This window comes from Myotis nattereri (genome assembly GCF_964212035.1).
Source record: "Myotis nattereri genome assembly, chromosome: 2".
Lineage (NCBI taxonomy): Eukaryota > Metazoa > Chordata > Mammalia > Chiroptera > Vespertilionidae > Myotis > Myotis nattereri.
Window position 1 is genome coordinate 116,166,359 of NC_138076.1, and position 27,974 is coordinate 116,194,332.

The 27,974-nt window shown below is 44.3% G+C and overlaps 2 protein-coding genes across 2 annotated transcripts in view; both read left to right on the forward strand.

Moving 5' to 3' along the window:
* The window catches only part of FLT3 (fms related receptor tyrosine kinase 3), an 82,279-nt gene extending 72,029 nt beyond the window's left edge, over window positions 1-10,250 (forward strand). The window contains exons 21-24 of the mRNA XM_081083621.1: window positions 1,588-1,699; window positions 2,588-2,687; window positions 3,159-3,264; window positions 9,698-10,250. Coding sequence (XP_080939747.1) covers window positions 1,588-1,699; window positions 2,588-2,687; window positions 3,159-3,264; window positions 9,698-9,820 — 441 coding nt within the window. The 3' untranslated portion in view covers window positions 9,821-10,250. The remainder of the gene's footprint in view (window positions 1-1,587; window positions 1,700-2,587; window positions 2,688-3,158; window positions 3,265-9,697) is intronic.
* Window positions 10,251-18,495: 8,245 nt separating this feature from the next.
* On the forward strand, window positions 18,496-27,498 carry URAD (ureidoimidazoline (2-oxo-4-hydroxy-4-carboxy-5-) decarboxylase; the record flags this gene model as incomplete). The annotated part of the gene is made up of 2 exons (XM_081082993.1): window positions 18,496-18,670; window positions 27,152-27,498. 2 exons carry the CDS (start codon window positions 18,496-18,498, stop codon window positions 27,496-27,498), a joined length of 522 nt encoding a protein of 173 aa, XP_080939119.1.
* Window positions 27,499-27,974: the final 476 nt, after the last annotated feature.

The following is a 27,974-nucleotide window of genomic DNA, read 5'->3' on the forward strand; positions in this document are numbered from 1 at the left end:
GTAGTTGAAAGAGTATGATTGTTAGGAATTACACCTGGATTCAAGCCCCTGTTCTTCTTCACTGGGGCTCTTCATTTTTGGGGTTTCTAGCTGCTTTATTGTCCCTCCTTGTAAAATAGTAACAAATGCCGGTGTCATGCTTACCGTGTGCTAAGTGCCGTTCTGGGGGCTTTACATATATTAACTCAGTTAGGTCGAAAGTACCCGTTTGTGGGTGAGGAAACTGTATCACAGACACGTAACTAGCCCGTGACTACGCAGCCCAAAGATCAGAGTGTGAAGGGCCTGAGCCTGAGGCTCTGGATAGCCAGGATGGATGGTGCAGTGCCTCCCATGGGGAATGTACACTGATCTCAGCATCGTTGTGGGAATGAACCAGTAAAATCCTCATGAAAGCTCCTGTCCAGGGCAAACATCCAATAAATGCTAAAAATCAAATTCAACTATCTCTCCACTAGACTCAAATGATCACCTGAGCTGATGTTAGATCTGTGCCTCATTGTAGCTGAAGTCACAAATCTGATGAGTGCTCACCTACGGCTTACATTTCTTCTGTAGCACAAAATGGCTGGTCCATTTTAAATCCACTCTGAATGGGTTTATAGAAGTTTCTACCCTACTAGTTGGTGGTCTCTTCTGTAAGAAGCTGAAACAATTTGCAACTCCAAGTAATTCATTCAGTTGATCAAATTAGCCAGGCTAACCTGCTTGGTTCTATCAGTTCATCAATTTATGGAGGATTTAAGATAGGGTTTCTATCTTGAGTTTTGATTTTACTTGACAGAATAAATGTGCACCGCGAAGGTTTCCCTAACCCATGAAGAAAAACTATTACACAATGCTCTTCGTCCCCGTCTTGATTCTAATCTGAGGCTGTGCTCATTTAAAACCTCCGTTCCATGCTACTGGAAATTATTAAAGCCACAGAAGCCAGCCTGCTGTCATTTCTGGAAGTGATGACATATGCTTCCTTCACCACATTCTTGTGGAGAGCATTTTCACGGAAATTCTTCCAAGAAATGCTTTAACAAAATAATGCACTGATTCATTAGTATCCATTCACTTCCAGGGAACTGACTGGCTACCCCTTAATGCAGTGGTTCTCAACCTTCCTAATGCCGCGACCCTTTAATACAGTTCCTCATGTTGTGGTGACCCCCAATTTCATTGTTACAAATTGAACATAATTAAAACAGTGATTAATCACAAAAAACAATATGTAATTATATATGTGTTTTCCGATGGTCTTAGGCGACCCCTGTGAAAGGGTCGTTCGACCCCCAAAGGGGTCGCGACCCACAGGTTGAGAACCACTGCCTTAATGGAAAGTATCTACTGTTAAGCTTTTCAATTGCAAGCACACGTTTTTGTTCGAGATAAGTTTTAAAGAAATACAGGCGGGGTTTTTCTTAAGGCTACTATGTTAGAATGCTAATTTGAAATGAAACACTGCCCATGAGGAATATGATTTTCTCATTAAAGCATTAAGAGTGGCCTGAGGAAGATCAAATTTATCTTCTAGCTCACGAGAGACAAGAAGTATTTGTCCATGGAAAACTCACCATTGATCTCTTGGATTTTATACAGGCCCGCCTGCCTGTGAAGTGGATGGCTCCTGAAAGCTTGTTTGAAGGGATCTACACAATTAAGAGTGATGTCTGGTCATACGGAATATTACTCTGGGAGATATTCTCGCTTGGTAAGTTTTGCAGTTTGCTGCCCTCTCTGGGCACTGGGCTTCTGGACAGTCTGTCTTTCTGTGCCCTCCTCAGCTCCTAAGTCAAAGAGCGGATGAAATGCCACCTGGAACGCGCCCAGAGCTCCCAAGTCTTACTTCTGTTGCAGCACATGCCACTTGGTGTTTTATTTACTGGGGTTAATAGTTCTGTCTTCAGCCCATTACCTGCTTGACAGCTGGAACTGTGACTTGGCCCAGTAGCAGCCCAGCACAATTCAGCCTCTGGCTCATGGGAGCTCTCCATACATTTGTTAATTGAATGAATGCATAAAGAAATGAAGAATGAGCCCTAGCTGGTTTGGCTCAATGGATAGAGCGTCAGCCCATGGACTGAAGGGTCATGGGTTTGATTCCCATCAACGATGCATACCTTGGTTGCAGGGGTCCGTACAGGAGGCAACTGATCAATGTGTCGCTTTCACATGGATGTTTCTGTCTCTCCCCCTCCCTTCCATTCTCTCTAAAAAAATCAATGGAAAAATATCCTTGGGTGAGGATTAACAACAACAACAAAAAAAGAGAGAAAGAAAGAAAGAAAGAAAGAAAGAAAGAAAGAAAGAAAGAAAGAAAGAAAGAAAGAGAAAGAAAGAAAGAAAGGGAAAGGAAAGAAAGGAAAGGAAAGGAAGAAGGAAGGAAGGAAGGAAGGAAGGAAGGAAGGAAGGAAGGAAGGAAGGAAGGAAGGAAGGAAGAAGAAAGAAAGAAAGAAAGAAAGAAAGAAAGAAAGAAAGAGAAAGAAGGAAAGAAAGAAAGAAAAAGAAAGAAAGAAAGAAAAGGAAAGGAAAGGAAAGGAAAGGAAAGGAATGAAATGAAGAATGAATAAATGTTTCTAATCCCCAATGTTTCCCTTAGGTGTCAACCCTTACCCTGGCATTCCAGTTGATGCAAACTTCTATAAACTCATTCAGAGTGGATTTAAAATGGACCAGCCATTTTATGCTACAGAAGAAATGTAAGTTCACACAGACTGTGAAGTGGCTGTAATTAGAAATGCTTAGTCTGTCTAGTTCCCAGTTCATAACAAGAAAAGTAAAACTCCTTAAAGCAAACCTCATGTGATTCCTCTTTAGAAAAGAAAACTCCCCCGTTGTGTTTGGGGGGTTTCTGAATAAAACCGAACCTTTCCTGCCCTAAGGTACTCTCACTTCTGGGTTTCAATTCCTTTGCTTGAGGGATCCTGAGTGATAAGACTCCATCTCCTGACTTCTGGTCCACATCATATTTTTTAAAATGCATTTCTGTCCATCATCAAATTTGTCCTTTCTGATATGAGTTCAAAATCCAGTCAAGTACTTGCCACAAAACAGACATGCCACAAACACGCAGCTCCCTGGCCGTCAGTGGTACTTCATTACGTAAAAAATTATCCCCTTTTCTGCATTCAGATTTCCTCAGCTTGCTCCTTGTTCTGTTTCTTTTACAGATACTTTATAATGCAATCCTGCTGGGCTTTCGACTCCAGGAAACGGCCGTCCTTCTCTAATCTGACTTCATGTTTGGGATGCCAGCTGGCAGACGCGGAGGAAGCGGTATGTGGCAGCACGGCACTTTCTCAAGTGGGACTTTATATAAAAGGGCAATGAGAACACTCGCTGCCGGTTTCCTCAGAACCCACGGCACCACGTTGCCTTCCTCACCCCAAGTTGTCGTGGTTGCCCTTTAAAAGCTGTGTGGAGTGATACACTTGAATCTAATATAAACTGTAATTGAAAAGTTTTACAAAAAATTAAATTTAATTAAAAAAAGAAAAAGGTAGTATGGGTGAGACATACTTGTTAATAAGGGATATTTTTGGGGGGGGGGGGAGTTTTTTCTGAAAATGTCAGCCATTTGATTAAGGAATTAAATGCTTTTAAGTGTCCAGTGCAGAGGACTAGACAACTAAATAAAATGTAATCCCTGGCCTTCCTTTCCTGATTCAACATGGAGCCTTGTACAGTGCAATCACCTAACATAGTAGAGTGGAAAGAACATTGACCTGAAGCTGTGAGTGTCTGGTACCAGCTCTACTACTCTGCTCCCTAAGGGTTGTGTGATTTATAGCAAATCACTTTATTTCTCTGGGCCTTCGTTTTCTCACATGAAGAATGGGTTGCTAAGCTAAATGATCCTTGAACTTTGGGAACATGGAATTACTTTGATGATTCTTTGCCTCGTCAGCACCACCTGGTGTAGCAAAAGGAGCCATCCCCTAGGTGAAGTGAACAAAAGATTCACCTTGAACTCCCCATACCTAGGTTCAAATCTTGGCTCCATAATTTGCTTCTTATATGACTTAAGTCACTTAGCTTTTTCTGGGGTCTGTTTCCTTATCTGAAGTATGGGATTAATAAACCTTACTTCACATAATTTTAAGGAGTAATTAAGAAGACATATGTGCCTGGCCAGTGTGGCTCAGTGGTTGAGCATTGACCTATGAACCAGGAGGTCACTGTTTGATTCCTGGTCAGGGCACACACCCAGGTTCAGGCTTGATTCCCAGTAGGGGCATGTGCAGGGGGCTGCCGATCAATGATTCTCTCTATCTCTCCCTCTCCCTTTCTCTCTGAAATCAATAAAAATATTTTTAAAACTTTTTTTTTTAAAAGATGACATATGTGAAAAGTCTTAACACATAGCAGGCACTTAGTAGTTAATAAATGTTAGTTAAATATGAATCTGATTCTTTAAATGCATTATCTGTCCTGTTTTGAAATTATTAAGAGTCCATTTTCAATTCTGTGGTCTCTCTAGAGGCCTATGTAGATAGTGAGTGTTCTCTCCTCCTGCTATGATTTTTTAAAAATCGTGTATAGAAATGAAGTTATTGTCAGGAAATTAGGTCAAAAGGGTTGTGAGCGATAGAAAGCCCCCAAGGAACTATAGCTACTGAACAGATTACCTGTAAGCAGTTAATGAAACCATGAAATAAGTTGAAAGGAGAGTTGTAGAGAGAAACAAGAAATGAGCTGTTGGAGTAAAGAAAAGGGGTTGAGTGATTTTTACTTGTTGGGAAGTTCAGTGCAGGCTTACAGAGCTGGGTTTTGAGCTGTGCTGTGAAGAATGTAGTATTTTGGCTAATGGGGAATGGAGGGTTAGTAGTGTGCACCATGCTAGATGAGTAATATAAAGGGTCAAAGTTGAGAAATTAGAATGGGAAATAAATGGTTGTGACTACATTATAGGGTGAGTGGGGGGAAATGGAGGAAACAAGACAGTGAAGGTGAGTATAACCAGGTGGGAGGGGCCACTGCTAATGAAGAACCCCTTGGCTTTGGTCAGGATCACCTTGGTCTTGGTGTGTGGTTCTCCTTTCATGCCCCCCCCCCCCACACACACACAGGATGTCCAGATCCCCTTCCTTCTGTTCAGGGGGCATCAGGAATGGAATAGCAAGCTTTCCATAGACAGGGGTGGGGAACACCCGGCCCTCGGGCCATATAAGGCCCCCCAAATAATTTGGTCTGGCCCTGCTAAGGCATTAGGATGAGTATATTAAATGTTTGACCAATATAGCAGGCTAATTTTTAAGTTGATAATTTTGTATGGCCCTCGAATGATGTTATAAATACCCAAATGGCCCTTGGCAGGAGAAAGGTTCCCCACCCTTGCTATAGATGATGCTTCAGCTGAGGGTATCCGTGCTCAAGGACAGTGCTCCAACTTTCCCCCCAATTTCTTCAGCTCTCTCCCTGACCCTCTGTGATGAAAAGTTGTTTTCTTACCAATATCCGAACCTCTGGTAACAAGCAGTAGCTTCTTTAGGTAAATTAGGAAAAGGCGCCCCCTATGGGTGAGATGAATCACCAAAAGAAGCCCCTGACTCCTGGCTGGTGTATCCAGTCTAGACTCCTGGAGAGCAGAGCACATATGGGTTTCAGTCCCCACTTGCTCACTTGGCTGGGCACCTTGGAGCAAGGTGTGATCTGCACAACCATATCAGGCAGCTCTGCCCCCTGTGAGCAAACTCTGTCCCTCCTCTGCTACCACTCCATCTTTTCACAACGAGGCACAATCACGTCCATTCTCTTGAATGGGAAAACAGACCTGGCCAGTATACTTTGCTTGGGGTCACCTCTTCTGGAACGCATGTGAATGGTTTTTGTAGAATCTCTGTTTCTGCTTTATCATGGATAGGGAAAGAAAGTGCACTCAGAGAACAAGTGAAAAGGGAGGGAAACGCATAGAAAAAATGTAGGCTAATACTTTTAGATATAACCCAACCCCAATAGTGTAGAGTTAGGGCGGGGAGATCATTGAATAACCTACTAAAGCGTTATTTAAAGAGCGGTGAACCATTCAAGATTTTAGAGCTGACAAACATGCTTCAATATTTGTCTTAAAGACCCAGATCACTACGTATGGTGACAGATGTTAATTAGAATTATGTGATGATCATTTTGCAATATAGACAAATTTTGAATCACTTTGTTGTATGCCTGAAACTAATATAGTATTATAGTGAATTATTCCTCAATTAATATAAAAAGTGAGCCAGATCAAATATTCTCTTCTCTACAAAGATTCCCCTAACTTCTCTAGTCAATTTTCAGGCTCCTTCTTTCAGACTCTATAACACTTTTTAAAATATATATTTTTTTTATTGATTTTTTTACAGAGAGGAAGGGAGAGAGATAGAGAGAAACATCGATGAGAGAGAAACATCAATCAGCTGCCTCCTGCATACCCCCTACTGGGGATGTGCCCGCAACCAAGGTACATGCCCTTGACCAGAATTGAACCTGGAATCCTTCAGTCTTCAGGCTGACGCTCTATCCACTGAGCCAAACCGGCTAGGGCTCTATAACACTTTCTATATGAGATGCAAATCATATTATATGATGACTTTGTGTTGTGGGCCTGTCTTTCTCATCCCTGGACTTGGTGTATGAGGACAAGGCTGGTGCTGCTCATCTTTGTATCACCTCCTCTTTGAGTTCCCTAGACAGGAGACAATAGCTGTCAATAAATAAATGAACAAATGTGGGTTGAGGCCACGTCTGTGCTGTTCACCGTTGTATATCCAGCTGCTAGCATAATATTTCCAGGAGGAAAGAAAGGAATCATAAAAGTAAATTAGGAAAAACAAAGGCAAAAGAGTGAGAGTAAGTATATCAGTTAAGAGGTGAGTGCAGCCCTGGCCAGTGTGGCTCAGTTGGCTGAATGTCGTCCCATGCACCAAAAGGTTGTGGGTTTGATGCATGAGGGAGGCAGCTGGTTGATATTTCTCACTCACATCAATCTTTTTCTCCCTCCCTCTCCCTTCCTCTCTCTCTAAAATTAAAAACAACAACAACAACACACAACATAATAAAAATAAAGAGGTGCCCGGCCAGTATGTCTCAGTGATTGAATGTTGGCCTGTGAACCAGGAGGTCACGGTTCAATTTCCTGTCAGGGCACATGCCTGGGTTGTGGGCTTGATTCCCGGTGTGGGGCATGCAGGAGACAGCCAATCAATGATTCTCTCTCCCTCTTCCTTTCCTCTCTGATATCAATAGAAATATATTTAAAAAATAAAAAATAAAGAGGTGAGTGCAACAGTAGGTGAGTGAGTACAAATGAGGGAGCAAACTAGGGCAGTGGCTGTGGGGCTTGAACTCACATCATCTCTTCTCTCATATCAGCCCTCATAGATGACAAGAAATACGCAAATGTATACTTTAAAAGAAGTGAGGCATAATTGTGTTTAAAACAAGGAGATCCTTGTGGACCAGAGACTGTGGAAAATCCCTGAGACAATGCAAGCAGTTAAGATTGAATTGAAGAGGGAAAACCCACAACAGAAGGTGCTTTGAAAGAACAAGGAAAAGTGCTTTCATAAAAGGGTAGGAAGAGGTCTAACGGGATTCTGCAGAAGTTGTGCACTGGGAGCAGCCACACTGTTAAATATATGTAAGAATAAAATGGGTGTGAAAAATGACAATATAACCACTGGTAAAATAGAAATCTACTGTATAGCCTCAGGTCCAATGTGGAGGAAATCAAGGACCATAGAAAACCTGATCAACCCAAAAACTGAGGGAGAAAGAACAAAGAGACTAATAGATATAGGAAAAACAAAATGGCAAGAACTAGTAAATCCACTTAAGAAAAAGAACTTTAAAATAAATAAAATTATTATCAGACAGGCCACTAAACTCAGTGCAGTGAAATGAGAAATTACCAATAGCAACCCAAAAAGCCCCAAAGGCATATATTAGAAATTATAAATCAAGTCTTTGATTAAAAAGGAGGAGGAGAAAAGGAGAAAGAGGAAAAAGAAATAAAAATGGACACTGCATATTTAAACTTGTGGGAGTTAGCTAAAATTTTAACTTAAATTCATTTATTAGAAAATAAAAAAGGAGTTAAAATAAATGGCTGTATTTTCAATGGAAGAAGCTAACAAAAACATGAAGAATGAGGAGGAGGAAAAGAAAGAAGAGAATAAACAAAGCAGAAGGAGGGAATTAATAAAGACAGAATTAATTAAAACTGAGAACAGCATTAAAAACAAAATAATAGGTGGTTAGAAAAACCAAAAGTTGTGTTTTGAACTAATGCTACTACTACTACTACTAATATAATAGCTAACATTTTTGAATGTTTACCACACACTCTACTAATATATTACCTATAATAACTCATGTAATTCTCATGTCAATCTTATGAGGTGGGTTCTAGCATTACCTCTTTAGCAACAAGTAAAGGTACAGAGAGGTGAAGTCATTAATTCAAGGTAACACGGTTCACATCAGACTTAGGATTTGAATACAGCAGTCTGGCTCTAGTTTACACTGTACACTAATAAAACATTCAAATACACCACTAAGCATGTTAAACATAAAGAAATAGTTATGGAAAAAGGGAAAACACAAATAACATTCAGAATGAAAAGGAGAACATAACTATGTATAGAAAAACCATTTTTTGAAGTTTAAGAAAATCTTATGTACTTCTTTATATTGAAAACACTTGATACATTTGAAAACCTAGGGTTTAAAATTTTTATAAGGAGAATGTACTCATGTATTATTGTACAATTAAAAGTTCATTTAAAAGTCACTTACAGAAATGGAAAGGAAGACATTAAAAGAAGTGATATAATCAGAACTGAACCCAGTAACTGGTTGGCTGTAGGTATAGGGAGAGCTTGAGGAGGTAGTTCTGAAATTTCTAGATGGTGGGACTGGATGAATGGCAGTGTGTTAAGCGAAATTGTAAATGCGGGAAGAAGAGAAGGTTTAGATGTAAAACATAATGAATTCAGGTTTAGAAATGTTGAATTTGAAGTATTATTGGTATTTTTGTCACAGTCTTCATTAGATGGTTAGAAATTCAGTGCCAGAGATATACATTTGCTTCAGCAAGTCCAATAGGTCATCACCAACTGCTACGTTCACTTCACAAAAAAGATGTATTGCCCTAGCCAGCATGGCTCACTGGTTGATCATCAACCTATGAACCAGGAGGTCTTGGTTCGATTCCTGGCCAGGGCACATGCCCAGGTTGTGAGCTCAATCCCCAGTGTAGGCCGTTCAGGAGGCAGCCCATCAATGGTTCTCTCTCATCATTGATGTTTCTATTTCTCCCTCTTCCTTTCTCTCTGAAGTCAATAAAAATGTATTTTAAAAATAAAATAAATAAAAGTTTTAGAAAAGTCACTAAACTCCCAAGTGAGAAATCAAGAATCAATTCCCTATATTAATTGCATAACGAACAGTTGTCTTTTTTGTGGACTTTTTCTTTTGTGGTTTTTCTGCATGGCTTTAGGATTTCTAGATGAAGATTTTATATCTAAAAGTAGAAACAATAATGAAATAAAATATTTGACTATGACTTGATTTCTCCATTAACAGACGGCACAAAATTGCTTTATCAACTAATATGTAGAATAGCCTCTAAAGCCTATGCATAGTATAAGTAAGTAATAATTTGCAATATAGCCACATGACATGTAAGTGTTAACCAGATGATGAGTGTTCTCTTTCCCATATTCAGATGTATCAGAACATGGACGACCATGTTTCTAAACATCCTTCCGGCTACCAAAACAGGCAACCTTACAGCAGAGAGACGGGCGCAGGGCTGCCCTCTCCACAGGATCACGCTGAAGACTCGTAGAGAAACAATTTAGTCTTAAGAACTCTTATCCCCGTCACCTTCAACTGGTTATCGATTACCAAAACAAGATTAACTTCATCACTAAAAGAAAATGTATTCTCAGCTGCTGCTTTGCTGGACTTTTCTCTAGAAGCTCTCTGTATCTGCTGTTGTTTTCAAAGTAACTTTTGTAAAATTGAATTTGCACAAGGCAGGAAGAGCTGAAAATTAACTTCATTGGAGCATCTACCTACATCCAAAGGCCTTCTCAGGCTGGCTTGAGTGAAAGTTGTGTACCTAAGTATAGTATATTCTTGTAAATACATAAAACAAAAAAATTTTGCTGAGGAGAAGCTGATATCATTTTTTAAATCTATGTTTTAAGATAATATGTAACTTTTTCAGCTATTTAGTGATATATTTTATGAATGGAAATAAAATTTCTACTATAGAAATGTTTGCTATTGAATTATTTGCTCGGTATATTTAGGGCAAGACTTACCTGGAGTGCATGAACCTACGGAAATTGTGTGTGATGTTTTGTTTGTGCATGTGTGGGTTTTCTGCTACTGAGAAGGCCCATTCTGTCTTCAGATTCTTTAAAGGACCCCTGACTCCTGCCCCCTGACTAGGAGAAGAAGAGCTGATGTTGGCCATCTGCTGTCTTCTCTGTAGCACTCTTGATGCAGTCCCCTTCGTCCTTTGGAGCTTAGCACCCCCCATCCTACAGGCTTATAGACTTGGACTTGTCCTCCTCCTTATATGCCCAGTGTAACCTTTTCTTTCTTCTTGGCCTCCCTTTAAGTATAGTGGCTCCAAATAAGAGCTCCGCACAACGTTTTAGCCATACGATGTTAGGCAAATAACTTCTGCAGGCCCCGGTTTCCTCTTCTGGAAAATGGATAATAATGGCATCTATCTTACAGGGCTGTTGTAAGAATTAAGTGAATTACATAAATCTTATATATATGTTATAAATATATACATATATTACATAAACATATAAATCATTTAAGAAGATGCTTGGCCCATAGATATTATTTCATATTGTCATTTGTGCTTTCCTTGCTGGCTTTAATCCTTTGCTGTAGACCAGACCCCATAAACTCACTTAGATTATACTAATTTCTTTCTTGTTTATAATTGACTAGAGGCCCAGTGCACGAAACCGTGCGTGAGTAGAGTCCCTAGGCCTAGCCTGCGATCAGGGCCATGTCCCCACCTCTCTGTGATGCTCCCTGCTCCGAGATGCTTGCCGCCGCAGCCCCACGAAGCTCCGTGATGCTCACTGCCCACTGAAGCTCAACAGTCCCCAGTCCCAGCCTCCCCCTGCCCCCTCCCTGTTTGCCATGCTGCGATTGGAGCCTGTGGGACTGGAGTGGTGGGGAGGGACCGAGAGGTGGTCAATGCACCTCATGGCGACTGGTCGAGCGGTTGTTCTGGTCCTTCCGCTTATGGTCTCGGCCTTTTATTATATAGGATTGATTTTTGAGAGAGAGAGGAAGGGGCTTGGGAGTTGGGGGCAGGGAGAAAGAAACATCAACTTGTTGTTCCACTTATTTATGAATTCATTGGTTGATTCTTGTATGTTCCCTGACTGGGGATCGCACCCACAACCTTGGTGTATCTGGACCACGCTCTAACCAACTGAGCTACCTGGCCAGGGCTGGATTACACTAATTCCTTCTTCACCTAACTGTTCCTATTCTCTCCACCACCCAGTGTTTTCCCTGCGCCATTGACAGATTCATTTTCCCAAAGTATCTATCTAGATCAGTGATGGCGAACCTATGACACGTGAACTCATTTTTTTGGTTGATTTTTCTTTGTTAAATGGCATTTAAATATATAAAATAAATATCAAAAATATAAATCTTTGTTTTACTATGGTTACAAATATCAAAAAATTTCTATATGTGACACGGCACCAGAGTTAAGTTAGGGTTTTCAAAATGCTGACACGCCGAGCCAAAAGGTTTGCCATCACTGATCTAGATAGCATCTGCATCTATCACTTCTGGGCTGGAGAGCTTGCAGTGGCTCTGTGGCCATCTGCTGAAGTCAGATTCCCAGCATGCAGGTCCTTGCAGCTGGTTCACTGCATTTCTTGTACTAGATAACATACGCTCTGTCTAGCCAGGACCTCCCGCCCCTGATCAGTGGACGTCTTAGGCATTCTCATCTTTTTATTTTTCTTTCCCTCACCCTCCGTCTACCTGGGATGCCAACTCCCTTTTCCCCTCCCTATTTAAGCTGTTGCTTTGGGACCAGCCTGGCACTGTCTTCTGCTCGGATTTTTCTCAGCTCTGTTCGCCGTTAGTGATCGCTTTCCCCACTGAAATCTTGGATGGGCTTCATGTCTGTCTCATCTGGTTGGCTCTGCACATAGAGTCTACCTATCTTACGTGATGATTTATTTTCTTAAGTAAACATCCTTTTTTTACTTGGATTTTAAACAAGTTAGAAAGTAGATATGATTTGTGCCAAGTTGTGCGCCACTCTTCTATTCAAATGTACACTCAGGACACAATAATATATGTACTCAATTATTTCTTACCTACTCAAAGCATAAAATACGCTTGATGTTAAAAATTCAAGTAATTTTATGTTTTTACTTATAGTAATAAGTGAAATTTCCCCTTTGTGCACCCAAATCCCAAAATGCTTCTTCAAGGGAACCACTGTTAAAAAAATTTCAGGTATATTTTCTCCACCTTATTGTTTAAAGATATTTACATTACTCACAGGTACTTACACACAAGCACACATGCAGAGTTCTTTGATTTTTATATAATGGAATTGCACTAACCACACTATCAAACAGGCTTTTTGTTTTTCACAAGGGGTCAGTATTTCCCCAACTACGTAGTTTATGTACTAAGCACATGGTAGGAATGTGCTCCCTATTGTAGGGACTTTAGTCAGGGGGCTTTCCCTTCCAGCCAAGGAGGCCCTTGACTCGAGGCAGGGGAATAAACACCCTCTCTTGTTGTGGAACTTTGTACCTTGATTGGATTCAGGCAAGAATGAAAACAGGGGTTGGAGCTTATCATTCGCACAGCAGCAGCAGTCTCTGTACTTCCCAGCCCTAGACCTCTGAAGCTGCGTTGGTCCCTCTTCCTGGCACCATACTCTATGTAGACTTCCAGATCTGGTTTTATTTTAAAAAAACCCAACATTATGCTTCTAAGATTCACTCATGGTGTTACATGAACATAGGGTTCTTTTTTAAAAAAAATGTATTTTATTAATTTTTTACAGAGAGGAAGGGAGAGAGATAGAGAGTTAAAAACATCGATGAGAGAGAAACATCGATCAGCTGCCTCCTGCACACCTCCCACTGGGGATGTGCCTGCAACCACGGTACATGCCCCTGACCGGAATCGAACCTGGGACCTTTCATTCCGCAGGCCGACGCTCTATCCACTGAGCCAAACTGGTTTCAGCAAACCTAAGGTTCTTTCATCTCACTGTTGTACTATGTGAACACAAAATCACCACTATTTAGTCACTGGCACACTGATGACATGTGAAGTGTTCTGGATTGGGTGGGGTAATGGGTTCACAGGTGTTCATTATAGGACATTTGTTATACCAAATATGATATTTAAAAGGCAGCATTCTCTGAAGAAGGATGACACTTACAATGAAATTAGATTTTATTAAACCCAGCTCTTACAACAGAGTGGGTTTTAGTTTAGGACTCGCTATGTCCCTGAAAACACTACACAGTTTCAGAACACAACTTACAATCACTGATGTTAGAGACCTGTTGCTGCTACTGCTTGGACAGCCCCTTCGGCCGGCTTTGCAGTTGTCTCACCAGTAGGTGGCGCCCTAGGACCACTGGTTTTTAACGAACCCCAGCCATCAGGCCTGACTTCACTACTACACCCTACACCTGAAAAGGCACACTTTAAGCAGAATTAAAGAAAAGTTCAGTCAGCTGATTAGAAAGGAAAGCAACCCTCTATAGACATAACTTCAATCCATTTATTCCGCATTCGATTGTTTATTGACTATGGTAACAGCTGTGCATTTTATGTGTATTATTTACCACATTCCTGACATTTACTGAGCAGCCTAATGTCAGATTCTGTTAGAGGATCTGATTTTTACCACTCTGTTCTGGAGTGCATTCATATACACGTGGAATTGACTTTTGAACTTCTTGGACCACCTTCTGTGCTGTGCTGTGTTGTCTGGACCTGGACTGGCTTCCTATATTGAAAAAAGAAGTCTATTTCCTGGCGATATTTTTGGAGTAAGAAAAACACCCAGGGCTGTTTGGCCTGCAGCGGGAAGATGTCCTGGGTGACCTCTTATCGCAGTTCCAGCCCTTCAATTATCCGCCTTCCTTTCTGTCCCGCCTCCCCCACCACTGCCGCTGGTGTTTCTTCCTGATCTTCTTCTGTCTCCTTCTTTCATGAAGGACTTTCTTAGTAACAGATTCATCTCGCCTTCTCTATCCTTCCCACTAGCATTTTTGTTGAAAATATATGTTTCTTCCTATGCCACAATCACCATCAGCAACAACAACAACAAAAAAAGTGAGGGGAGATTTCACCTAAAAAACGACATCTTTTTAGCTCCTAGGGGATCAAACATGTATTAAATTCCAAATTCTCTTAATGAGGCAGAAAAGGCTATGATGATTATTTTTTGTGGTAAAATATATATAAAATAAAACTTCTAATTTTAACCATTTTTAAGTGCACAGCTCTGTACACTTACATTCATGTTGTTGTGCAACCAGCATGCATCCTCAGAACTTTTCCATCTTTGCAAACTGAAACTCTGCCCGCATTAAACACCAATTCCCCATTCATTCTTCCTCGGGCCCTGACACCCATCATTTTACTTTCTGCTTTTATGCAGTAGACTACTTTAGGTATCTCATATAAGTGGAACATACAGCATTTGTCTTTTTGTAACTGGCTTATTTCACCTAACATAATGTCTTCAAGGTTATATTGGCATTTATTGATACATGTATCCTAGAGCTGTGCTAATGACTTGACATATGTTGTTTCATTTAACAAATTGTGAAGTAGGACCTTGTTCTGTAGTCATTTAACAGACAGTGAAACCAAGGCTTAGGAAGGTTAGACTCATGGAGGGACTACGTGCGGGCCCGGGTTGGAGCCCGTCCTGCCTGCCTCCTCACAGCCACACAGACTCTGAGCTCCTTCCTGAAGCCCTTCGTCCTGCTTGGCTCGGTCCTCAGCCAATGAAGATGGTCTGGTAACAGCAAGATTATAGGGTTTCCGGCTTCCTGTTTGCCTCAGATTATGAATGTACATGCAGGAAAGCAAGCTGCCTTTCTGGCATCATATGAGAAAACACTCCTGCATAAAGCTCCATGCACAAAAAGTTAATAGCTATAGTTGAAGGGAGCAGACACATGAAATGTTTCTACTAAGAAATGGAGAAAAAATTTAACTGTCTATTTAAGAACTTTTCTCTAACCCTGGGCAGAGAGCTCAGTTGGTTAGAGCATTGCCTCTTTGCACCAAGGTTTCTGGTTTGCTCCCTGGTCAGGGAACCAACAAATGAACGAATGAATGGGTGGCACAGAAAACTGGTGATTCTCTCTCTCTCTCTTTCTAAAAGAATCAATAAATAAAATATTAAAAAAGAAATATTCTCCATGTACTGCTAAAAGTCTCTTAAAAGAAAAATTATAATAAAGTCAACTATAATATTTTCAGCAATCAGAACATAAGAATCATATCTTGTATGGTTAAACACAAATTATGAGGCTAATTATATATAAGTTAACTTAAAAAAACTAGCTTTTGATATATAATTCATATAGCATACAAGTCAGCTATTTTTAGTGTATAATTCAATAACTTAGCTTTTTGCCTGGGTAAAAATTGCCTTGCCTCTGACTACCTTACATTACTTTGATTGCTCTGATTGGTAAGAGTCAAACAGGGTAAGCTAAGCCTCAGAGAGCTCTGTGGCACGAGCTGCCATATTAGTTCCATATGAATAATTTGGTTTTTGTCAGTGTTGTTTCTATATCCATGACTATTTAATTCCTTAATCTTAGGGTCTTAAAGGTTCATGTGTTGTAGGTTATTTGGCATTCCATTATTACATGATAGAACAAAATAAAGGAGGTTGGGAGGGGGGAAGTTAGGGGACTGGGTGAAAAGGTGAAGGGATTAAGCAAAAAACAAACAACAAACAAAACCCCTCATAGCCCTGGCTGGTTGGCTCAGTGGATAGAGCGCCGGCCTGCGGACGGAAGGGCCCCAGGTTTGATTCTGGTCAAGGGCACATGTCCCGGTTTTGGTTTGGGCTTGACCCCCCAGTGGGGGGCGTGCAGGAGGCAGCCAATCAATGATTACCTCTCATCATTGATGTTTCTATCTCTCCCTCTCCCTTCCTCTCTGAAATCAATAAAAAAAATTGTTTTAAAACACCCCTCATAAACACAGGATGGTGATTCCTAGAGGAAAAGGTTGGTGGGGGAGGTAGAAAAGGGTAAAGGCGGGGGATGGTGATGGAAGGAGACTTGACTTGGGGTGGTGAACACACAATACAATATACAGACAATGGATTATAGAATTATAATTTTATTGACCAATGTCACCCCAATACATTCAATAAATTTATTTTAAATAAAAGGCGGTTAGCTTTCCAGTGACATCAGTAGACAGCCCTTCCTACCAGGTGTATCAGCATTTCCTGGAGCCCAAGCATATTCCACTTGCAAATGCAGATGTCTATCTCCTGCTGCTGCGAAGAGCTGCCCAGCCCCGGGCTCCACGCCCCAGGCAGGAGTTGCTGGGAGGGTGGGGAGACCCTCAGCGTGCAGAGATAAGAGAAGGAATGGAGAGGGGCCAGGCTAAAAGGGTGGGGGCAAAAGCAATGGAGCCAGGTCCCCCTTCTTCCTCAGCTTCTGCTCCACCTTCTTTCCCAGTCACCCAGAGCCTAGAGTAAGGCTGGGGGGCCTGGACAGGCAGTAGTGGGGGCCCTAGACAATCTCACCTTCCCTTTCCCCACAGCGTACCCTGGCATTGCAGGTGCTGCACAGGTCAGCTCTGGAATAAACCCAGGCCCAGGGCGGTGGCGGCGGCAGAAGGGGACAATATGGATACTGGGCTGTTAACTGGGTCTGAGGCAAAACCTTGGGGCAAGGAAAAGACATGTGACTCTGGAGGCAAAAGGAAAAAGAAAGAAAATTCTGAGGTTGGTCCAACAAAGAGATTGTAATAGGACATGTTGCATTAGCCAACTCCTAGGTAGTGCTATGCAGAGGAGCGTTTTAAGCGCCTTGGTATGCTTATTTACTTAACTTTGCAAAAATTCTATTAGGTAAATACTATTATGATCTTTATTTTACAGACAAAGAAACTAAGATACAGAAAAGTGCAATGTCTTGCCAAATGTCAGATGGTGGGGGCAGAGAAGATCAGAACTCTCCTGGGTCTATGCTGTCCCCCCAGCCACAGTCTGGCAGCAAGCAGCAGGCGCTCTGCGGGATGCCGTGTGTTCCACGCATGATAGGATTGTGACAGGTAGTGTTAATATTCTATAGCTCCCTTCACACTGAAGGCAAGATCGGTAAATGTGGTACTTCTGGCACCAAATTTTCCCCTTTGCAAAACAAATATCATCAGTTTCTTTTCAAGGGATGCGGTCTCTGTCCATTCTTCAGCCATGGCTTTGGCCCAGGTAGTCAGGGTGAGTCCTGGCCTGGGACACATCTACAGACTTAGGACAAAACCTGTAGCTGCTGACAGATTGTCACAGACCGCAGTAGAGGCAGGGCACTACTGTCACCTGCACCTTACTGGCCACAGGGACAAATGTGATTTACTGTTAACGTGGTTGCTCTGTCTTTGAATTTGATTCAGATGGCAGCAAATGTGCAGCAGGATTGAGCCTGCAACCAAGGTACATGCCCTGGACCGGAATGGAACCTGCGACCCCTCAGTCTGCAGGCCGATGCTCCAACCACTGCGCCAAACTGGCTAGGCTGCGTTTTAATTCTAACAGAAAATTGCAATATCTTTGTTTTTAAAATCTGACTTCTCCTTTTCTTTGACTTCATCTTCCACAGTATTTTTGTTTTCAGTATCTGTGAAAGATATGAGGGTGAAACTAATCTATGTGGATATTTGGTCAACTGAGTCACGCCCCAGGATTCATTGGCAGCCCGCCGCAGGCACGGTTCTCGGTCCCCTGTTTAATGAGCATTTACTACATACCTATTGTGTTAAGCATTTGAGATACAGAGAAACAGTAAAATACACCACCTGTACTCCGCAGCAGCAACAATAGGTGGGAAATCAAATTCCAAGGGGGTTGACGTGTGACCTGTCTTCGAGGTTCTCAGGGAAAACTTCCTTGGGATAATGTTGACATTAAAATGTTAATGACACCGAAACTGTTTAGAGTGAATGCCGAGAGGGAAATACGGCCCCTCCTGCCTTTGACAGTGGGAACAGTTTGATTGAAAATGTTTGCCACACAGATCTTCACTCCCTGGACTAGAACCCTCAGCCTGTGTTTGCTCATTACACAAGCCCTCTGGGCCGGCTTCTGCCGAGGCATTGAAAATGTGCCAACCTGGTGTCGCAGGAAAAACAAGCCTGAGTGTTCAGCACCTGCAACCTGGTGAGCGGAGCCACGATCACCCACTCCGCGAGTGGGCAGCCAACCTCCCGCTGCCTGCAGCGATGGACATGGAGAAGGTCAACTCCATGGGCTTCGGAGAGTTCGTGGACGTGTTTGGGAATGTCATTGAGAGATGCCCTCTGATTGCAGCTGCTGTTTGGTCCCAGCGCCCGTTCTCTGACCTGGAAGACTTGGAAAGGCACTTCTCTGCCTTTATTGACGCTCTGCCACAGTCAGGTAAGGCTTCATAGACTGGGGGACTCTCCACAAGGGGGTTCAACTGTTCTCAGCAAAACACAGTTAGATCTGTTTAGTTGGTTATAATTGATATATTTATTTAGCTAATTTTATTGTAAGGGTCACTAAGTTTCCTTAAAATTAGAAAATGGGAGTCAAACACTTGCTAGGTGTTAGGCCAAAAGTCAAAGGAAAGAATGTATGTTGGCTCAGGTAAAGTGGCTGTTAAATATTAAAGCTCTGAGGTCATGAGGAAGAGGATGGGCCTCACAGAGGCTCGGAGGCCGAAGGTCAGGCTGCGGGCCTACCCTCTCTCAGCTGAATGTGCTCACTCTGGGAATGTCCTGTATGCAGGGGAGAAGACGGGTCGATATCAGAATATCTCAGGAGCCCAGGGGAAAGAGCAAATGGCTGACATTTTTATCAGAAAGGGCCAGTTTGGACTGGATTGCTGAGGAAAGTAAACTCATTCAGATCAGCTTCTCCCAGAGGGAAGTAAAGGAGGAAAGACAAAAATCTGAATGAATTCCTCTGGAGAAAGGGAAAGAATTTGTTGATTTCTGCTGGGTAGGGAGAGAAAAGGAGGCACTTCAGGATGTAGGGTTAAATGCGAAGGTTTAGGCAAACCCCAAGTGACAGCCTCACAGGGATTTAGAAGCCAAGGAAGGGGGCCGTCTTGATACCCATCAGAGAGGCCTGGGACTGATGAGTATAGGGGTTGGATGCCTTACGTGGGCATTCAGGTCACCCCCAGCGCCAGTTCTGCCTACCAAAGTGGCCCCCTAGGCACTCGCATTCCACGCAGGGCTCCACGCCAGCGAGCCGGGTTCTCACCCAGGTAAAGTTTGAGAATAGGTGGAGATAGTTTTGGCCCCAAGACCTTTAATCATTCGCTTTACCAGATCAAACTGCATGCCCAGGAGCTGAAGGGAGGAGAGGGGGACAAGGGCTGCCTTCACAGGGGCCCTTCCACAGAGATCTGGGCAGGGAGGCAGAACTCATGCTCTCCTCTCTTCCACCATGAGGCCAACACACAGAGTCTTGCCTGTCTGCCCAGGGCTTTGACATCTGGGTAATTTCCCATTGTCAGATGAACAGCTCCCAAGTAAGAAACTCATTTTAATTCAGTTTAAGCACGTCCGGGAAGAGTGGAGGACAGTGTTACAAAATCAAACTGGCAGAAATGTGTGGGCCATGTTGAGACCCATTTCTCAGAGCCTCCTCAAAGCTGAGCTCTCCCCTCCGCCACTGGGCTCAGGCCTTAGGGGAGCTGATGGGCACTGGAGCCGTGTGACTGATGGCCCCCAGCAGCAGCCAGCTCAGAGCCTGCAGAGCAAGCTGGAAAAGGCAAGGGGCCTTGGGAGCCCATGTTCAACATGTCTGGCAGGAACATGGACGAGGCCAAATGCAAGGCTTCTAAACCAGAAGGGAAGTGATTTTTAAAGGGTGTGAATGCCTTAGGAATGACTTTTTTTTTTTCTATCAGGAAAAGAAAAAGAAAAAAAGGGAGGAAAACCCCATGACCTGTCTCAATACCCACAGAGGTGGTAGGGCTGGGCAATGAATGTATTGAGAGAGAAAGCTATGTTGGCATAAATAATTGCAATCTATTATTCACTGGCTTCAACAGTTATTCGACATTTGTTTGGATTTTGCTCTGTACCAGGAGCTTAGATAATGCAATAAAAATTCCCCCATTTCTGTATTCTTTCCCACCAGCAGTCACCCCAACCAGCTTGACCAGAAGCTCTAGTTAAGGTTAGTTATGTCTAGTTAAGGCATCGCTCTGCTGGTGGAGCCTGCTTGTCAGCCCTAGCCTGGTGTCCACGCTTCTCTGGGACAGGCAGCTGGCAGCAGAGCCTCAATGCAGTCTGGGTGGCTGCTGCATATCTAATCACCTTAATGACATCAGAGAGGTGGTATTAGCAAAGTAATAATAATAACAATAGTTAAAAGGTATTCAACCCTTACTATCAGTGTGTTTCAGGCACTTTTCCAAACACTTAGCATTTGTTAACTCATTTGACCCTCATACTCATCATATAAGACAAGTATTATCATCGTTATTGTCCCCATTTTAAAGAGGAGAAAACTGAAAGGAGGAGGGACTAAGTAACCTGATCAAGGATACATAGCTAGAAAGTGTCAGGACTGGGGTCCAAGCCCTGACAGTCAACCCAGCAGCCTTAGAAGGATTTTCCAGAGAATCAGAAACAAAGTCTAGAAACAGTTTCTAGGAGTTTTATTCATTTGTTTCCTAACGTGTTCAACTAACATAAATGCTTGATGTCACAGATCCTGTTTTATTTAAATAATCAAATAAAATGGGATTTACTGCATAGTCAAGTTTTATTCCTTGAATAGTAAGGAACGAACTGGGTGTACGTCTTTATATCCTAAAACTAAAAGGGAGTTTAATATTTTTTTCCTTACCCAAGGATATGCTTTTTATTGATTTTAGAGAGAGGAAAGGGGAGAGGGAGAGAAACATCGAGCATTTGCCTCCTACATGCCCAGCAACTGGGCATTGAACCTGCAACCTGGGTATGTGTGCCCTGACAGGGAATTGAATCCACCACCTTTTGGTGTACAGGACTACGCGCCAACCAACTGGGCCACACCGGCCAGCACTAAAAAGGACTTTAAAGAGATGTGCAGGCTATGGTGATCTTCCTGGTCAAACATTTGTTTTTAATGATCTAAGAAAATTCTACCATTAGCAGGAAACTGAAAATCCTGTTTCTTGAGTAAACAAACCAAGGTTGACAATCCATAAAGATCATTAGCCAGTAGGTGGCAGTCCAGGATTAATATTTGGCTCCAGCAATAATTGGGTAAGTATCCTTTCAAGCCAACCTCTGGATTTCCAGGAGAGGGGAATAGCAATAGTAAAGGGAAGAAGGTTGAAACACACACACACTCTCACAAACATGGCCAATAATGAACCAGTTCACTATTGATTTGTGTTAAAAATCAAAGAGCAATAAAACAGTATAATAGAGTTAATCATGCTTCTCTGTGGAATTTCAGAATTGAAATTTGGCATAATTCATTATTTATTTATTTATTTATTTATTTATTTATTTATTTTAAATATATTTTATTGATTTTTTTACAGAGAGAAAGGGAGAGAGATAGAGAGTCAGAAACATCGATGAGAGAGAAACATCGATCAGCTGCCTCCTGCACATCCCCCACTGGGAAATGCCCGCAACCCAGGTACATGCCCTTGACCGGAATCGAACTTGGGACCCTTCAGTCTGCAGGCCGACGCTCTATCCACCGAGCCAAACCGGTTTCGGCATAATTCATTATTTAATACTTCAAAACATAGTTTTTGAATTAGTAGAACTACATGCTAACAAATCCCTTGAATGTAGGCTATAAGGTAGATGAAACTATTAAAGAGATGAGACTGTCAAAAAATATATTTTAAAAACTCTTTCCCAAGAGTGAAGTATTGGTCAATAAGTACTTATAGAGTGGCCCTGGCTGGTTAGTTCAGTTGGTTAGAGTGTCATCCTGATATGTCAAGGTTGTGGGTTCGATTCCCGGTCAGGGCACATATAAGAATCAACTAAGGAATGCACAAATAAGAGGAACAGCGATCAATGTTTCTCTCTCCTCCCTCCCCCTTTCTTCCTCTATCGCTCTCTAAAATCAATGAATAAGGCCTAGCCAGTTTGGCTCAATGGATAGAGTGTCGGCCTGTGGACCAAAGGGTCCCAGGTTCTATTCCAGTCAAGGGCACATACCTTGGTTGCAGGCTCCTCTCTGGCACAGGGCCTGGTCAGGGCTCATGCAGGAGGCAACCAATCGATGTGTTTCTTTCCCATTGATGTTTCTCTCTATCTTTCCTTCTCTCTTCTACTCTCCCTAAAAAATCAATGGAAAAATATCCTTGGGTGAGGATACACACACACACACACACACACACACACTAAAATCAATGAATAAAAAGTAAAAAACTGGGAATAGGAACAGTGACCAAGACAAGTCCCTGCTTCAATGAGTTTACATTCTAGTAAAGAGAGACAGAATTAACATCCTATATAATAAAAGCCTAATATGCTAAGTGTCTGAATGTTCGACCAATTGCTATGATACACACTGACCATCGGGGGAAGACACTCCTACCAGTAGGTTAGCTAGCTGCTGGGGTCCAGCCTGTTGGGACAGGGTGAGATGGGCCGGACACGCCCTGGAGCCTCCCATGGTCCCTCCCCAGCCTCTAAAACATTTCTTCTAATTAATTTCCTTTCAATGTGCATGAATCCATGCATCAGGCCTCTAGTAAATAAATAAGATCATATCAGATTCTAAAACTTATTAGAAAATATGTACCATTGTAGAAAATACATAATAAAAGAGCTCTTTCTTAAGAAATTATATTTGAGTTTAAAACCAAAAGATGAGAAGGAATTCGTCAAATATCTAGGAGATCACTTTAAGAAAAAGAACCTGAGCCTTTTGACACTTAGCGGGTACAGAAAGACCAAGGTGACTGAAGAATAGTGAGAAGTGGAGGAATATGAGGAAAGAAAGGTCAGGTGGAGGGACTGCTACAGCAATGAGAGTGAGAGGTGATGGTTCTTTGGGTGAGGACTAAAGGAGGGGAGATGGAAATGTATGGCTGGATTCTCAAAATAGATTTTAGAATTAGAGCCAACAGGTGTTTTGAATTTGTTGGGGAAAGGCAGGTCAAAAACTAAGAGAAATTAAGGATAACGCCTAAGTTTTTATTCTGAGCAACACGGTGGGTGGTGGCACTGTTTTCTACAATGAAGAAGACTTAAGAATTGAGAAGACAGGATGGAGAATGGGAGTTTGTTAAGTCTGAGATGCCTGATAATCACCTGGCAAAAAATACAGTGTGTTGAGGTGAACCATAACAAAGGTACTAGATCTGGGTGTCATCAAAGACTTGATGGCATTTCAAGCCATGGGACTAGGTGAGAACGCTTAGTGAATCATTGTAAATATAGAAGGGAGAAGATGTGAGTCCTGGGTACTTCAGTGTTCGTAATCTGGCAGAGCAAGAGCCACTGGTGAAAGTAGGCTAGTGATGGTTATCTTTCAAGAAGGAGAGAGGGCCAACCCTGGGAAATACTCCCAAAGAGGTTTCAGGAAAAGAGGACAGCACCGGTCATGGGCTTGGGCAAGATGTCCACCATCCGTGCCCTTAATGAATGCAGCCTGGTTGGGGGGTGGTAGAGTGAATCTGGAATGAGAGGTGAAGAAGTGGAGATACCACATAGAAAGCTCCTATGAGTTTTGTAAAAAGGAGCAGAGACACAGGGAGAATCTGGAAGACATCAGGGACTCAATAAAGGGATTTAATTTTGTTTACGGGACACGTGATTCTAAGGCATGTCTGTGTGTTGATAAGGCAGTGAGTTGAAGGAATAGAAATTGATGTTTGAAATGGCAGTCTTTGAGATGGACAGAGGGGCTGGCTTCAAGAACACCGCTGGAGAGGTTGATCTTCAACAGAAAGAACAGATGATCCATTGTACCGAGAGGGAGCACACACTAGCTGGCACAGATGCAGGAACACAGGTAGATTGGAAAGAAGTTTTAAGCCAATGGCCTGCTCCTCAGTGGCCACTGTTGCCTGCCCTGTCTTCCCCTATCGGGACAGAGAGTGCCAGGTCTGTCCCAATAGGAATTCTTAAGATTTCATGACTTGTAGCAGCAGCAACAATAATATCCACACCGACATCTCATCACCGACATGTGACATGCCAGTGGCATAGGCAGTAGGTCTAAGAGTTTGGAAAAGACGAAAGAGCAGGCAGCACTGAAATGGCCCTGAGAACCACTTTGGGATTCCAGGTGGGAGGGCCTGCAGGACTGAGGCGGGGAGGTGGGAAGTACCAGCCCCGCTGGGGTTTCACGCCAGGGCTGGGCGTTCTGACAGGGTGCAGCACTGGAAAGGGTACCGAAGCTTTGGTACAAGCCAGGGGTCTGGATCAGAGCCATCTGGGGCAGCAGTAAAGGGCGCAGTGGTTTGGGGCAATAAAAACAAGACTGGACATCAGTTTCTATTTCTTGCAGCCAAGGTGTTCGTGTATGTAAGTTCCAGTTTATTTTTTAGTCTCTTTTCTTCTTCCCTTTGCTCTGCCCCTTTTCTCAGCCTCCTTTCTCTCCCCCTGCAAACAGTGGAAAGAAAACACATGCTTAATTCTAGGCAAACATTAACCCCAGGCGATATTTTTGAGAGAGAAGACAAACCCCGGGGAATGAGAAGAGAGGAGCAAGGGCAGAAGGAAGGAGGCATGTGGGTGTGTGCGGGACAGTGGGGGGAGTCCCTTGGGGGAGGAGTAAGGGGACAGGCCCTGCCCCCACACCAGGGCCCCCTACTGTGCCCAAGCTTGAGCTGGGCTGGGCCTGGGAGAGTAAGAAATAGGGGGAAGGGAAGCTGAGAGACCTGGGGTCAGGTGAGAGGACTAGGGATCAGTCCCCTCTACTGGAGGCTGCTTTGAAAATCGGAATATGCAAGGAGGGAATAGGGGGCGGGTCCTGCCAGGTGGGAACAGTTCCCCCCACCCCAGCCTAGTCCTCTGAGGGTGCTGGGGCTGGGTGAATGCACAGCGGACCCAGCAGCTGCGTGGCACAGCCAGCCCTGACTCAGGGCTGGGAGGTCACCAGGTAGGGAATTTAACACGTACATTTTCACACCACCGGGATGGGTGGGATGCAGGAAGCGGGAAAGAACCACCTCCTGTTTGCAGGACCTGCGGGACAGAGCCCTTGGGAGCGGTGGTACAGAGGTGGGATTACTGGTGACATGGGTTTCGTTTTAAACTCCCCTTAACCTTGTAGAGGCAGCTAGTGCCTCCCAAATGTCCCATGATTTGGAGTTCAGGTGTGGTCAGCTACTGGCTAAGTGACCTTGGGGAGGTCACCTAACCCTTTCTGGGCCTCCATTGAATCCTCTCTTAAATGCAGATGTTCCCCCACAGTTCTCCCCACCACTCAGGACTGGCGTAATCTGGCGTTCGATGGCGTAATCACAATCATTCTTTAATTGGGCAGAAATTATAAAGTTTGAGTAAAGGGATGTTTACATCACAATGAAGAAGGGTTTTAAAATGTTTATTTATTGATTGACTTAGAGAGAGAGAGAGAGAGAGAGAGAGAGAGAGAGAGAGAGAGAGATTGTTCCAGTTAGGTTTGCATTCATTGGTTGATTCTTGTATGTGCCCTGACCCGCCTCAGAGTCTGGGGATAGTGCTCTAACCAGCTGAGCTACTCGGCCAGGATGAGGAAGGGTTTCTATGACCCCCCCTTTCCAAAAGAACCCACTGCCCGTTCCTAGCACCAGAGCCAATGCTTCCAGCTGCACCTCAGTCAGTTACAGTTTCCTGTGACGGAGAACAGTGGCAGCTGGATGTTTGCTGGCATTGGGCACTGTGTTTTAGTCGGATGAGTTGTCTCTAATCCTTACAACTACTCAGCAAATTTGATGGCATTACCTTCGTGGTACAGATCACCGCTTCCTCTCATCATATTGGAAACGCACCCAGCCTTGAGGGGTCCAATTCTCTCAGGAGAGCTAAGTGGACAGACTGGCCAGGGCTCAGGAAAACCCCCGTATTAGGACTTAAATGCCTAGGAATCATACGGGGGTGGGGGTGGGAGGCAGGGGTGGGTGGGTTCTCATTTGAGGCCTGGGTGATTATGAGAAGCGGTCTCTCAAGAAAACCTTGTACTCTGCAGTGTATTTGGGATCTACTGTGGGAAAAGGAGAATGAACCTCAGACAGGGCGGATGGTGAGTGGGTGCTGTTTTCCTAAAAGGAGGAAAGCTGCTTTCACTCAAAGGGCTGTGGAATTCCGGCTGGAAATTTCTTTTTTCCAGTTAATCATCTGCAGGGCTCGTTGGATGCCTGATTCCAGAAGGGCCACAAAATCCTGGGCATTTATTTGCCACGCCCCGTGGGTGTTACCCTGGGGACCCTCACCGTCCTCCTTCGGAAGAGAACGAACCCCATTCCCCGGCCCTAGCAGGAAGTCCTCCGGCCCTTGGCCCCGCCCTCCTCCACATCAAAGCCCCCCTGAGAGCAAAGGACTTTGAAAAGACACGAAATGCTCGGGCTTCTTATCGCGTCCCTGCTCCCTCCCGAGCGAGTCGTAAATTCCGAGTCTCAGCGGCCTCCCCTCCTCCCCTCTTCTTGCCCCAAGGTCTCCAAGGACAAATTTGTCGCTTCCCGCCCCGCTCCCGGGCCCTGGCCGAGGCTAAGGAAGCGGGGGACGGAGGGGCGCCAGATTAGGGACCTGTTCGTGGGGCTGGTGCGCTGGGCGCCCCGCTCCTTCGGGACACTCCTTTCTGCCCCCCATCCCCTCCTGGGAACCTCGACTCCCTCCCGCAGCCTCTGCGGGGCGGGGCGGGGGGGGGGGGAGGCCCGGGCCGGGTAGTCTCGTCCGCGCGGTCAGCCCTTCGGTAACGCGCCCGCCGCGGGGCTGTGCTTCTCCGCAGGCCAGGAGGGCATCCTGCGCTGCCACCCGGACCTGGCGGGGCGCGAGCTGCAGCGGGGCGCGCTCACGGCCGAGTCGCAGCGAGAGCAGAGCGCCGCGGGCCTGACGAGCCTGGGCGCGGAGGAGCGGCTCCGGCTGGCGGAGCTCAACGCCCAGTACCGAGCGCGCTTCGGCTTCCCCTTCGTGCTCGCCGCGCGCCTCAGCGACCGGGAGGCGGTGCTCCGCGAGCTGGCGCGCCGGCTGCACCGCCCGCCCGCGCTGGAGCTGCGCGCCGCCCTGGGCGAGGTGAAGAAGATCGGCCGCCTGCGGCTCGCCGACCTCGTCGGCGCCGACCCCTCGCGGCTGTAGCGCCCGGCGCGGGACGCGCGGGGACCGCGACCCTGCAGGGTGCGCCCCCCGCAGGAGGCTGACGAGGGCCCGGACCCGAGTCTACACGCGCGCACGAAGGAGAGGAGAATGGAGGCGATCACACGAATAACGAGCCCTTTTGTTCACCCCGCCGCCACACTCGCACGCTTTGTCAAAATGTCTATGTAGCATCGTGCCTTGTCCCATTCATCTACCTTCGCAGCCCGTTGACACCACCAGCTTTTGTGCTTTCCAAAGCGCTATCCAGCTTTGGCTACCCACCCTCTCCTGCTAAGCGGAGTTGCCAAGCAAAACTGACGGAAAAGGAATCTTTTATTCTATAGCGGTTTGTCTGTCTGTTCTTCTCTCACTGCACTTGCTGCACAGACATTTACCTGTGGGTGGAAGCGGCATTCTCTCCCTAGGGCACCTACAGGAGCCCTGGCAGGGACAGCAAGCACTGATCTTGGTCTTCG